At 41.0% G+C, this 14,611-nt stretch overlaps 1 protein-coding gene across 1 annotated transcript in view; it reads left to right on the top strand.

Annotated features, from left to right (window-relative positions):
* The window catches only part of gabra2b (gamma-aminobutyric acid type A receptor subunit alpha2b), a 34,710-nt gene that overhangs the window by 16,150 nt on the left and 3,949 nt on the right, over positions 1-14,611 (top strand). Inside the window, exons 5-8 of the mRNA XM_019870101.1 lie at positions 692-912; positions 2,436-2,518; positions 3,309-3,452; positions 12,214-12,366. Of these exons, the coding sequence (XP_019725660.1) occupies positions 692-912; positions 2,436-2,518; positions 3,309-3,452; positions 12,214-12,366 (601 nt within the window). The remainder of the gene's footprint in view (positions 1-691; positions 913-2,435; positions 2,519-3,308; positions 3,453-12,213; positions 12,367-14,611) is intronic.

Below are 14,611 nucleotides of genomic sequence, written 5' to 3'. Positions count from 1 at the left end.
TATATATATACATTTTAAAAATGTGTTGACCTGTGTATTTTTTTGGGGGGCCAATGAAGTGAAAAGTGATCATTTTTGGTGGCACACCTGATTCTCACAAACGTGACGTGGCACAGTGGTTGGGAATCACTGTATTCATACACTGACATGAACCCTTCTTATAAGACCACCATCATGATCCTTTTAAAATGCCGGCGTTCAATTTTTCCATCAGGGTGTTTTATGGAAGGATTTCACCGTCCCTGTATGGCTTTTCCAGTAGAAGTAGAAAAAAGAAAAACTAGCCTTTTTCTTTGCTGCTCATGTGTGACCCAGGCGAACACACACTTTAACACACATTTCATTGTGCAGGGTTTTCTGCACTGTTATACCATATGTGTTTTCTTTTGACAACTGGGGATTATGGGTCATGGGTTTCTCTCTGCCTCAGAGCCAGCTTTGGAAAAAGACAGATAGAGGGAGTTGTAAAGAACAGGGAGAGTGCAGGCTTTGCCTCTTAAACAAATAGCGTTGCATCCGAAAAGTCACCCGGTGCCCAAATTGAACATGTCAGGTAGAGTACGATAAGAAATGTCAGCGGAGAGTACATTGTGTTTTAGTTCACATTTTTCCCCCAAGAATGGGAGTCTGTTGGATTTGCTATCCACACAAACAGCAACAGTTGGACTGACGACATCTCCTCTTCCCTCAGGAATACACCATCGATGTTTTCTTCAGGCAAGCCTGGAAGGATGAAAGATTAAAATTTCATGGACCAATGAATGTTTTGCCTCTCAACAACCTGATGGCGAGTAAAATCTGGACCCCTGACACTTTCTTCCATAATGGGAAAAAGTCTGTGGCTCATAACATGACCATGCCTAATAAATTGCTGAGGATCAAAGATGACGGGACGTTGTTGTACACCATGAGGTAATTGATGTCAAACAAACTCATCTGACTGTGATACAGCTTGAATCGATGTGCTATGATTCATGAAAGATTTGCTCTCGTGCTGATAGGTAGATGCTGTAATGAATAACTCAAAAAGCCATCATTTCTCTATGCATATGCTGTATTTGAATACAGATAGAATTTAGCAGAATACCACCAGGAAACAGAAACAGTTTAACTTGCTAAAGGATTCAGTTTCACTCAAGCATCCGATTTTCTGCCGCATGGCATCCATTTATCAATGTCAAGAAAGACCACAAGAACGAGAATATAATCATCCCTCGATATCGGCATTCAATTTTTGCGGCTTCACCAGAGCTGATTTTCCCCCTCCCCCATTGTATGTATATTACAGATTATTTGCAATATCGAGTCAATTTGTCGTGATTATTTTTCCACAGAGCGGACGGAATGTTCAGATCCTTTCACTCCTAATAAAAGAAGCCCAAGTGCAATGTGAATACTGCCAAGTGCAACTAGCTTAAGTTACACCACTGCACGTCTATGGTGAAGTAAATATTGTTAGCTATCATAGCCACCAGTGCACTTTTAGTCGCTGTATCCAACAAAGGTAACAAAATAACCACACGCCTATATTCATACAGGCCCCTCACTCAACACAGAGAGCCTTATTTTCGTGCCCAGTGTAAGTCTAATGCAAACTAACTGTGGAGTTTTCTTTATTTGGGTGTTTTTGTACACTGGCGCAGTGAGAAAGGAGTATTTGTGCCATTGTGAGAGAGACCACGGCTGATTTATTCGGCCAATGAAAGCATCTCTACTCATTAAAAAAAAAAAAAGATTTTACTCATGATTTTACTACTCATTCCTTTTACTCGGTATTATACACTTGAGGCTTTAAAATATATATCCATCCATCCATTTTCCGATCCGCTTTGGTTCGCGGGAGTGCTGGAGCCTATCCCAGCCGTCTTCGGGCAGTAGGTGGGGGACACCCTGAACCGGTTGCTAGTCAATTGCAGGGCACACAGAGACGAACAACCATCTGCGCTCACACTCACACCTCGGGACAATTCAGAGTGTTCAATCAGCCTGCCATGCATGTTATTGGAATGTGGGAGGAAATCGGAGTACCCGGAGAAGCCTGTGAATAATAAATACTTGGTCACTACTTCACTTATTTTGTCTAATTTGGCTGTGGTCTGGCATGTACCCCTGTGGTAAATGAGGGATTGTTGTACTGTAAATAATGTTTCCTATACGGATACCACCACCTTTGTTGCATACAGTGAATATCCTTATAAAATATCCCAACATATTTCGGTTTTGTGGCATCCACAGCACCGTGTTTGTTTTACTGCGTTGATTAGAGCACAGATGAATTATTTCTGCCTGAAGGTATTCCAGACGGGTTGTGTTTTAAATAGTGCATGAGACGTGTGAGTTAGATTTGGGGTTTGATGGGTTTTTGAGCGATGCCTAACTCCTGTTGAAATCTTTTATGCATTTTCTAAGTGTAATTGTTTGTGAATTGGATGCAGGTTAACCGTGCATGCAGAGTGCCCGATGCATCTGGAGGATTTCCCCATGGATTTTCACTCCTGTCCGCTTAAATTTGGCAGCTGTGAGTAACACGGATGATGATAGTGCTCACTGAAACTTGTTTCTTTCGATTTGTTCATTCTCTGCACCTGATCACAAAAACAAAGTTACCCGCTGTTAATCGTAAAGTTAATCTCTGTATACATTAATAAAATTTTGAGCAAGTGATGACTGTGGTGACACACGTAAAGGGAGATTAAGAGCTGATCCTAATTTCACTGTTCGCGCTTCAGATGAGCCGGGTGATTTTGTTGACTTTTTTCTGTGTATTCCGTTCTTCGGTTGTTTCTGTTATTGTTGTGTCATATTTTACTCAACAGTCATGACAGAGACATGTCGCACTTTCTTTTGTCACAATAAATTCCGGTCTGTGATCATCGTCACATTTTGCCATCACTGACGCCCGTGGCAAAGTTGTGAATAATACACCTGCTTTGGATTTGGCTTCAGAGGTGCCGCTATACAAGTCTGAGGAGACATTCCAGTCAAACCAATGAAATATTTTGGCTGTCATTGCCACTTCTTTATATTGGATGCTTTTGCCTTCTTCAATTTAAAATACAGTTTATTAACCCTTCAAGGCACAGCGGTTACTACAGTGGACGGCATATCATGTTATCAGGTTACAGGGTGCATTAAAGGGTTAATAGATATTAAAGCATCAACACAAATGTGAAATAATTTTGTTCCATTAAAGGAGAACTACGAAGAAAAAATATATATGTTTTATAGTCCTTTGGCTTCATTTCTAAAATGTGTATGGTCGCTGCCCCATATTCATTTTCTGTGGTGTGTTTTGTTTTTGTCTTTAGATGCTTACACAATCTCTGAAGTGACTTACGCTTGGACTCTGAATGCCTCTGATTCCGTAGTAGTGGAAGGAGAAAGCTCGCGCCTGAATCAGTATGACTTACTTGGACAAACGGCGGGGCAGGAAACTATTAAATCAAGTACAGGTAAGCGCATGCTCAGACGAGTCAAAGTTTGGAAGAAACAAAATTAATTAAAGTCAATCCTGACATCTTCAAGTCACACTGAGCCATCCTCCACATTCAACGTAAAACCTTCTTCACCATTGCTGTTTAACATCCATGTGGATGCTCATTTATTGATTTTCACTAACCTGAACTGCATGTGTGGCACAGACAAATGAAGAATGAACATCACCATCACTTCCAAACAGTTTCAATGTAACTTATCACGTATGTTTTTTAAAAAAATAAAGTACAATATTAGAATACCATTATCATGTAATAAGACAAAATACAAATCCGTTCTTTTTTGGTGGGTGGGTGGGGGGGATTAATGGCATCTATTATTCATTTCAGTGGGCAAAGATGATTTAAGATACAAGCATGCTCACAGAATTAAACAAGTATTTGAAAGTGCCACTGTAGCACTAATTTGCATTTCGCGTGGACGAGAAACCCAAAAGCAGGATGACAGGTGTGCTGCTGCTTTTACAAGCCTTACCACTTAACCAAAGCTCCCCACGGAGAATGAAAATGGGCAGACCTTAACATGCAGTCTAGTTGCCGTGTCTTTTTGCCTGTGTTTGCGTGTGTGCAATGAACAAATAGCCATAAAAATAAATGAATGATGCTGATACAGTACTGGACACAAACAAAGGACGAAGATTTGCCACTTGTGACAGAAAGGGATGCTCACAGAGTAGAAAATGATGGCTGCTGTGCCGATCGATGATTTTAGCGTCCTATTCGAGTGCCCAAAATTCCCACTGAGAAGTGGAATGACTTGGCGTGCATTGAATTCAGTAACAGACAGAACATTAATATTGTGGTACATGTGGGGATTTTGACTTGACTTGTTAAAAATATGACTCTTTTCTTCATTCCGACTTCATTGGGGGTTTTTTTCCCCCTAATACTCCTCCATACTCCTTTACAGAGGCTATTTGACAAAAGCAGAAAGCAAAAACAAACCGTAGGTGATAAATAGCATAAATGACCGCTGCAATTCATCTTTGTAGTTTGGATGTGTCCATTTCAATACTTTCATTTGGCTTTGAAAATCATTATCTTTGAAGGCTGTAGCTCAGCACCTCAATCTAATGTGACTTGTACTGATTATTAGGCAGTGGTTCTTAAGCTGGGTTCGATCGAACCCCAGTGGTTCGGTGAATCGGTCTCAGGGGTTCGACGGAGCCTCTGACGTTTAGGTTAAGACACACCCGACTCAACGTGTCAATTAGTTATGACACGCTCGCTTGGCCATCACTGACTGCAGATGATCACATGACATTACTTGTCCAATCAGTGCTGCGGGAAATTTAGTTCGCTAAGTAGTTACTGTGTGACTGTCGTGATAGTACGTCATACAATTTAAAAAAACTAGACTTAGGCCATGTATTTTATTTACTTTTTCTGTTTTTTATAAATGTGTTTTTTTATAATGTCTCGAATTTGTAAAAAAAAAACATTTTTATTTTTCACTAATGAAGGGTTCGGTGAATATGAACTGGTTGGGTTTGGTACCTCTAACAAGGTTAAGAACCACTGTTATTAGGTTTATACGGTAAACTGACTGTCGTTACCATGGCAATTCCAGATCTAGATCTGTTATTTTGGGTTATTGTTTTGGTCGAACAGCCTAGCTTTACTGTGAGCAAGATGTACATCTTGGAATACAGACCAAAAAATACACCATTGCAATGAAGTAATGCTTTTTGGGTCGATTTACACTTTGCGGAATTTCAACTGAGTGTTGACATCTGGTTATTTTGACCATTTGGTGGAATGTACATTACAAATGACGCATATCTGTTATGTTTATGCTGATGAAGTATATCAGACAAGCCGCATGTGCAGATGCCCAAATTGCACATGAATGACTCCACAAAACCGTGCAGTGACAAACTCATTTCAGTTTTGAGGTGGGGTGATACCGGGGGCGGCGGGGAGGGGGGGATGTGAAAAATCAGTAGATTTGCATTAATTCCATTCCTTTATTTGAATATTTTATAATCCGCTGTTTTGTTTTCATAAGGAAGGCTCTGGAGTAGATGAGATCTGAAACTGTGTGTGATTCTCAAGACAGCATTGATCTAATTTTAGGAGTCTTATTTAGTTGCGGAAACAGCAAGATACCGGGGGAGAGTCGTCGGCGCTGGGAGATCACTGCTGCTTTCATGTTTCCAGCCTGTTGTCAGCCTTCAAATGTGATTCAAGGCTCAGTTGTGTCTCTCATTCATTTATTTGGAGTTTCTCTTCATCAGCTTCATCTTGCATCATTGTCTGTGAAGTAGGCTTCTCAGTTTTTATTCGTAGAAATTATCTTTATTAATGTTCAGTGCTTCAAGGAAGTGTTGATGAATGCATTTAAAATAGGCAGCGGTGGGCATGTCGACTACTGAGGTATGTGTTTTAAATTTCACACGCAGCAAAAATAATTTTAAATAATGTCCTATTTTTTGAAATATGAGATGAAATTAAGATGATGAATCAAAAAAATTAACATAGTAAAATCCCAGCTCCGGCCTTCCTGCGTGGAGTTTGCATGTTCTCCCGGTGCCTGCGTGGGTTTTCTCCGGGTACTCCGGTTTCCTCCCGCATTCCAAAAATGTAAGTGTCAGGTTAATGGAACACTCTAAATTGTCCCGAGGTGCGAGTGTGAGCACGAATCGTTGTTCATCTCTGTGTGTCCTGCGATTGGCTGGTAACCGGTTCAGGGTGTCCCCCGCCTACTGCTTGAAGACAGCTGGGATGGGCTCCAGCATGCCCCGCGACCCTTGTGAGGATAAAGCGGATCGGAAAATGGATTGATGGATGGATGGATGAAAACAAAGCCATCTGGTAGGCCCTCTTTCAAAATTTTGATTCACCAGTGAATATAGCATCGCAATCTTTGAAATTTGCACATATTAAAAAAACATCAATTTTAACATCCTAGTCAGCATTCTTTTTCAAATTACTGTACATAATACACGTCGTGTAAAGGCTTAAATGCAAGCTGTTACAAGTTGTTTTCAACATTTGAAATGAAATCCTGTGCCTCTCCTCCCTTTCGTGACTGTTTCACTGCCCAAGCATAATGTATTTCCCCAGTGATTGCCTTTCACTATCAAGGGAATCCCAGCATCCATTTCATTCACTAGCACTATCCTTTCATGAACGAAACGCTCCTATCGAGGATAAGTGGCGTGTGATGTCTTCATAGGAAGAAAAATGCCTGGCTGTGACTGTTTCTTTGGTTAAACTAGTCGCTCTACATTATCTGATTGGCTGACTTTAAATGAATCATTCATTAGTGGTGTGTCAGGGTTTAATGTAGCGTACTTGCAAACTAGGTCATTTGGCACGAGTAAATGTGCTCTGGGGCGACACTGGGGCGGACATCTTGCACAAACATGTGAACACAGCGTCACGCGCTTGCAAAATTCGTATTATTTCGCAACACGTTCATGTTCTACTTGTTACTTTAAAGCATTTGCGTGTTGTACACTTGGATGCATAGCGCGCACGCTTTACATACAGAACACACATCTAAAGCGAGCTGAAAGGGAATCGTGTGATTTAATCCGCACTATTTCATGCTGCTAACAGGGACCCTGACATTTCAGGGCCTAAATAATAGAAGGAAGGATGCGAGTTGTGTAAGTTTCTGGGTCTTGGTGATGTGTATTGTGCCTCATTGCTGCAAGGTCTTGATTTATCGACACTTGAAAGAGAACAGGAGTGTGACATTTTAAGGGGAAAAAACACTGATCAGCAGCAAATTTGAATCAGAGATGTTCAGAATGTCTATTCTCTATATGTAATTTTGATGATGGTTTTAAAACGTCTGAACTTTATTTTGAGCACATCAGGTTTTCGAGATATATTTTTCTTTGTAAGTTTGGCCTTTAAAAGCTTTTCACAGTACAAATTTAACCATGCGTTGAAATTTAGAGCTATGAGGTTTTAGAAAAAAAACATATTTTTGTAAATTTTACATCATAAACAGTTCTAAATGACTATATTTCACTTTATTATTATTGTTATTATTATTAAAACCTGATGTGCTAGGGAAAACACAAAGGCAGATTCTGAGTCAGCACAAAAATTATCTAGAAGAGTTTACTTGCATCTCTTTAAAAAACCCAAAAATAGTACATCATATAAGGCCACCATCATGATCATTTAAAATTCCGGCCTTCAAAAAAAAATTTTTTTTTTTCAAACGACTGATTCCACCTCTGGAGCCAGGCCTGGAGATGGCACTCGCTGGTGGGTGCCTGGTGGCCGGGCCTACACCCATAGGGCCTGGCTGGGCTTATGATCTGTAGGCTCTGACTAACAATAGAAAAGTGAAAATTTCCTGTGGTACTTCTGATGATCTTTCACAGCATATTAATGTGCTGCGACGCATTGGTTGGGGATCACTGGTTTAGAGTACAGTGATCCCTCGCTATTTCGCGGTTCGTTTATTGCGGCTTCAGTGCATCGCGGATTTTTTCAAACATATTCTAAAAAAAAAAATGTTTTATTATTATTATTTTTTTAATATACATGGAGTACAGTACTGTATATGTTGCTCTATGTGACTCGCTGTTGTTTTGCAGCTTTAAGTCCGTTTGCGACTTTTTGCGGACTTAAAAAAAAATAATTTTTTTTATTCTTATTTTTTTACCTGTATATGTTTATTGGTTGCTACTTCGCGGATTTTCGTTTACCGCGGGTGGTTTTGGTCCCCATTAACCGCGATAAACGAGGGATGACTGTATTCACTTTTAACAGTCAGAACTAGCTGGAGCAGGGCACAGATTCGCGGTAGCATTTGTTGTGGTCAAAGCACAACCACCAATCATTTGCTCGCATGATGGAGGACGTCATTGCTGTGGAGAGCTTGCCAAACGTTTGATCTGCGGGGTTAGAACATGTAGAATCATACCACCTTGAGGGGATGATGCCCATTTTCCTTCCGAGGCTGGGTTGCTATGGTAACACTCTTTGTAAATGGATATGCTGTCAGGCCCAAGATGGATCATTGGGGAGATGGTTTTGTTTAGCGGCATGCAATTACTACCATTTGGAGCATGAGTATAGTTTGGTATAGCCAAAGCATGCACAGTATTCAACAGTCCTGCTTTGTAAAAGCTCTGGCTGGTTTGTTTTAGGTTGCTTTCAGAGTCTTCTACAGATGCACTCATAACACTGGTTTGGGGAAATGACCCTGCACTGCGAGTCTCTGGCGTCAAGGTAATGAGGTCAGAGAAAGCGAGCTGTGTCATCAAGTGGTCTTTTTGGCCAAGTGAGTCGAATTGTCACAGTGGGGCCAAAGGGACTGGGATGTCTGAATGGGTGGCTTGGGAAGATCCTCCGGGGATAGAGTTGTTCATAGGCTTACAGAATCTTACAGCAGGAAGAGTTTGGTCCACAGAAGCCATGTTTCCTGTCCTCATGTGCATTCCCTGATTGAAGGTGGTGTGCACAGTTTTACGTTGCATGAGTACGACTTAGCCTTAATTATTTTTCAGGGCTGACTAATGTAGACCCGAAATATGCTGGAATGTCTTCCTGACCCACCCATTGGGTAGCTGTGGATTTTGAGCAGATTGGGTCACTTTTTTCCAGGTTAATTATTTTGACCCAGAAGAGTGGGTTGAAGATTGGATTTGGGTGGGTTGAGGAGCTACAGCTGGTTATCATTTTTGATTGTGTCGTGAAGTTCAAGTACCGGTACATTCACTTCATACACTCTAACAACAGTTGGATAAAAAGGGAACCAACCTGTAATTTGGGTCAATTTGACCCAACCTTCTGGGTTGTTTTCTATAAAATGACTCAATGTTGGGGGAAAAACTGAATGAAATTCATTCATTCATTCATTCATCTTCCGAACCGCTTGATCCTCACTAGGGTCGCGGGGGGTGCTGGAGCCCAACCCAGCTGCCTTCGGGCAGTAGGCGGGGGACACCCTGAATCAGTTGCCAGCCAATCGCAGGGCACACAGAGACGAACAACCATCCACGCTCACATTCACACCTAGGGACAATCCAGAGTGTCCAATCAGCCTACCATGCATGTTTTTGGAATGTGGGAGGAAACCGGAGTACCCGGAGAAAACCCACGCAGGCCCGGGGAGAACATGCAAACTCCACACAGGGAGGCCGGAGCTGGAATTGAACCCGGTACCTCCGCACCGTGAAGTCGACGTGCTAACCACCGGACTACCGGGCCGCCCCTGAATGAAATTGAACCATGTAATCAATCACATTTTGACCCGGTGTAAAAACTGTGCCAAACATATCATGTGAGTGACTCACTGTTAGTGACCTCTGACAGAGGAAAGCTACTTTTTTCCTAGAAAATGTTGGTGATAAAATTAGTGTATATATATATATTTTTTTTTTACTAGAGCTATGCTGATAACCTGGTCACACATTTCGTGCCATCTTTAACTTATCACAATGGTTAGCTTTTATCCTGTGTTGAATGAAAATCTTGAACCAATGTCCTGGATGAAATCCTCAACCCAATGCAATGGATATAAATGACCCAGCAATGCCTCGGTCCTTTTTGAACCCAGCGCTAGGTTAGCTGTTTCCCTCAATTTGGGTTACTTTTAACCCAGCCGTTTTAGGAGTGCCAGAATGAGTTCTGTTCGAAGGGCCTTGACAGTGTTTGCCACCATGGATGCCATCTCTTCACATTGTTTGAACGGCTATCATTGGGTGGCACTATGACACAATGCTACCCTTGCAGTACAGAGAGACTTTCTCTACCTATATGTCATTGTTGTGATTGTATGTGGTTGTTACTGCCATATTAGTGTAGCTCATACGACTGTACCGCAGAGAAATTCCTTGTGTGTGTGTTTACATTCTTGGCCAATAAAAATGATTCGGATTCTGATCTGATGTATGCAAGGAAATTCATTACATTAATAAGTACTGTAGTCATTTAAAAAAAAAAAACATCTCCACTATGGCTCGACACCTTCTATGATGAGAGTTTAGTCCATAACGATGAAATGATTTGCCCGAAGGTGGGTGTGCCACTGGCCATGAAGGTGAAGGAGGGGGCCACCTCCATCTCTCTGTGCCGTGTATTTGTGAGCTATTCTGTGGGATATGAGCATGAGATCTTGTCATCAACATCTGTGGAATCCTCTAATTATTATCTCCCCTTTCAACAAGCAATCACAGTCTTCTCCTGAGAAAATTCAGCACATCCTTTTGATTCTTTCCGCTCGCACACTCCTGCCCCCCCTCCCCCCTACACGGCAGAGGCATCGATGCTGGGATGCAAATGAAATTACACAAGATATCTAGCTCCTTGGGATACCACAAGTGCACTCAATACCTCTAAATTCCACAGCGCAAGCGTATATATGGCAACCGAAAAAATGATCTTGCAGGCGACACAATGCCTCTATAATATTTGTAATAATCAAAAGACATGATGAAAAAAAATCTTTGGGCATTAGCTTTTGGAATTGACGCCAGCGCCGCCTTTCCACCTCTAAAAAGGACTTTCCTCTGCCAAGGAGCAACATGTACGTAACTAGGCCTTCATTTCAGATGGCAGCAAATGAGCTATGTTTCTCTGTTCCGTTGCCATGGGTAACGCATCTTCTCATGTCTAACCGTGGCTTCTCTTTCAGAAGGCCTGCTTAATGCTGCAGCACTTTCACTGTGAGGCACCCCGGTATATGCTCACTAATGTCTTTGACATCGAATCAAATCCATCTCCGAGAATGTAGTCATTAATTGTAAGGCTTCACAAGGTAAATTAAAGGATTTACATCTGCATTTTTTGATGATCAGAGTCAGCTGAGGCTGCCTTTAATGACGTTTAGAATTGACTACAATGTACAGGTTAATTCTGTCACAAGTGTGGTGCATCTTTCCAACTGAAGGTCTGTAGCCATCTGTACACTTGAGACAGCTTTCTGAGCGATATATAGATGGAGAGATAATCAACATTGACAATGTTTTTTTTGTATTTTGGTAAAGGGATGAGTCAAAAATGTTCAGGATCAAAAAATGTGTATGCTAAATTCATTTAATTTGGGTCATTGTGTTGAAATTTAGGTCATTATACATACATAATTTAAGTTAATTTAATATTTCATGTTAGAATTATGCTGCGCGTTGGTCGACTGGTTCGCACGTCCGCCTCAAGGTGCACAAATGGTGGTTTGTCGGTGTGTACTCTGCGATTGGCTGGCAACCAGTTCAGGGTGTCCCCCGCCTACTGCCCGATGACAGCTGGGATGAGCTCCAGGACGCCCGTGACCCTCGTGAGGATAAGCGGATAAGAAAATGAATGGATGGATAGATGGATGTTAAAAATAGTGGTGTTGAAATGCAAGCATTCCTGTCAAAATATTCATAATGTTCTTGCTACAGGTTAGCAACTCTGGTGGTAGCCAAGAAGTCTGTGTGACTTTCAAGTAGTAGTTTTCCAAAGAACTTCCTCCAAATTGTACGACCTCAGAGGCATCCCATTTTAGAGGTTCCACTGGAATACATCTGTAGGAAAAAGTTGCCGAAGGGCTATTTAATTGAAATAATTCAAACCAAGTAACGTTTCATTGTCTGTAGTACATTGAATTGCAAATGAATTTCCCTCATTTGCATCATTTCATTTCATTGTATTTGCTTATCATCCGTACTCGCATTGTCGATCATCATTTATTCATATTTGCTATTCTGACCCAAATCTGCAGCAGCAGCAGTTGTGATGCATTGAACTGACCTCCGCTTCCGCTCAGGTGAATACACTGTGATGACAGCTCATTTCCATCTGAAGAGGAAGATTGGCTATTTTGTCATCCAGACATACCTCCCATGCATCATGACAGTCATCCTCTCCCAAGTGTCTTTCTGGCTCAATAGAGAATCAGTGCCGGCAAGAACTGTATTCGGTAAGAGCGTGCATCACTCTTTGACAATCATCACTCTTTGACAATTCTCATGCTCGTTCTTCCACTGCCAGCTCACTATTGAACTACAGTATACAGACTCGACAAAGCCCAAATAGTTCAAGCAATGTGGATCTCATGTCATGAATCTTGACTATTGAAACACATGAAAGCATTTGAAATCATCTTAGTTTTGAAAAACGTCCATTTGTCAGTACAGGGTTGAAAGAAAATAATGTCTGGAAGTAGCGGAGAAGGGAGACTTGAAAAGAGGAGACATGACCTAAATGCTTGACTGCTTTTTCTATATAGCTGAATTTGTCAACCAAGTGGACGTAATAGGAGTGACCTAAGATTGGTGAGCTCAAGGAAGAAACCACGCAAGGAGTCAAGTTCTCCTTTCAGATAACAAATTGGCCTCCTAGGTCAACCAGTACTAGACTGAATATTCATGATTATCATGGCTTTTGTGGTAAATCTGTGACTTTTTTTTTAATAGTTAATAACAACTACTATGTAAAAGTGGCTGGCAGAGCAACCCAAGTATCAATTATGTTGGTCATGGCATTAAAGGACACAAGTGTAATCGTCTTATTTAAAATTCCATTTCTCAGGTTTCATCAAATATAATATAGGCAAACGTTAGTTTAAATTGAAGGCTTCAGGGACTGTTCAGGTCTTTAGTCTTCATTATTTCATTTTCAGGTACTACAAAATGAATTCAGATTTCAAAATTTAATGATTGGTCCTATATTTACTTTGCATTGAATCGCTACCAGATTTTGTACTATTGCACGTGTGTGCTAAAGCAAAGGAGACAATAAAGCTGACGTGACTTGACTTGATATTTCAAAAACAGACCGGATACTAATACATTTGTTGACAAATTTCTTTGGTTTACTAAACCACCTTGAGGGCCTCAATTTCTTCCTGTATGTAAGGCAAGGTAGGGTATTTATATGACACATTTCACACAAGGCAATGTGGTTCACACAATCAAAAGCACAAACAACACCTAAAAGCGTTTACAAACAGTTCAGCACATTCAAAGGCAAAACAAAGAGAACAAAACTAGCTTACTCAGACTTATTAAAACCAAAGTATACTGACAACAATTAAACACATTTTACAAACAAAAGATTTAAAGGCATTCAAACGCAAAGTAAAAAAATAAAAACAATCTTTCTAAAATTACTGACAGTGGAATTGATTTTAATTATTAAAAGACCTTTATCAAGTTATGGAGAAAAAGCATTGTTTTTAACCTGGATTTAAAAGCATTTACACTTGGGGCTGACCTCACCTCTGTTGGCAGCTTTTTCCACTTGTGTGCAGCATAACAGCTAAATGCTGCTTCACCATCTTTGATTTGAAACCTGGGCTACACTAAATGTCTCGAGTCTGCAGACCTCGGAGTCCTCCAGGGTTTATATTCAACGATATTTCTTTTAACGTAGTCAGGACCAAAAACATTCAGTGATTTTTAGACAGTGACAAGGTTACTTTTTTTCCAGAGAAGGGTTTAGTTTAGTTTTGTTTTTTTTTGGGGGGGTGGGCGGGGTCTGAAGAAGTTTTTCTCTTTTACCTGGATGACAGTTTCGGCTGTCGCTTCAGTCTTCATCGGAGTTGTCACCGCTTCATGGTGGCGTGTCTGAAAAAACCCTGACCGGATCGGGAAACCTTTAAAATATGGCCCCTTGACCCGGACAAGGCTGCGCTCCAACCTCCGCCACCGCTAATTTAACCATAAGTAGACAGGATGAATGTCATAGCGTGAGTGACTGTTAGGTTAATGCTGGTAATCAGATGCTAAGAACCAGAGATGAAAGTCCTCCGGGTTTTCCCGGAATTCCGGGTTTTTCAAATTTTTATGAACATTTCTCAGGAGAATTGAGGAAAATTTGCATAATCCGGATATTTGTTGACAACATTGAACGAAGACGCGTTTGAGTTCGTTGTATTGCTTTCACGAGCGTAGCCATATTGAGGCACTAACACTAGTAACAGTAAAGAGATTTTTGTTTCTGTAATAACGACAGAAGGCATGATGGCGTTTGACTAATGGTTTAGTAGAACGAATGGCAACTCGCAACAACAGTAGCAAGCGTCATTTTGCCTCTTGGGTTATACCATCTCAACTACAACGTGGGGGATAGTCCCCAAACAATTTTCGTCTCTTTATAAACACACCCGCTAAACCCCAGTGGAACGAATAAAAGACGCCGTCAACAAGACAGTTGTCGTAAAA

Source organism: Hippocampus comes, unplaced genomic scaffold (assembly GCF_001891065.2).
Source record: "Hippocampus comes isolate QL1 unplaced genomic scaffold, H_comes_QL1_v1.1 scaffold9, whole genome shotgun sequence".
Lineage (NCBI taxonomy): Eukaryota > Metazoa > Chordata > Actinopteri > Syngnathiformes > Syngnathidae > Hippocampus > Hippocampus comes.
Note: the sequence above shows the minus strand (reverse complement) of the source record. Positions and strands in the feature narration are given on the sequence as shown.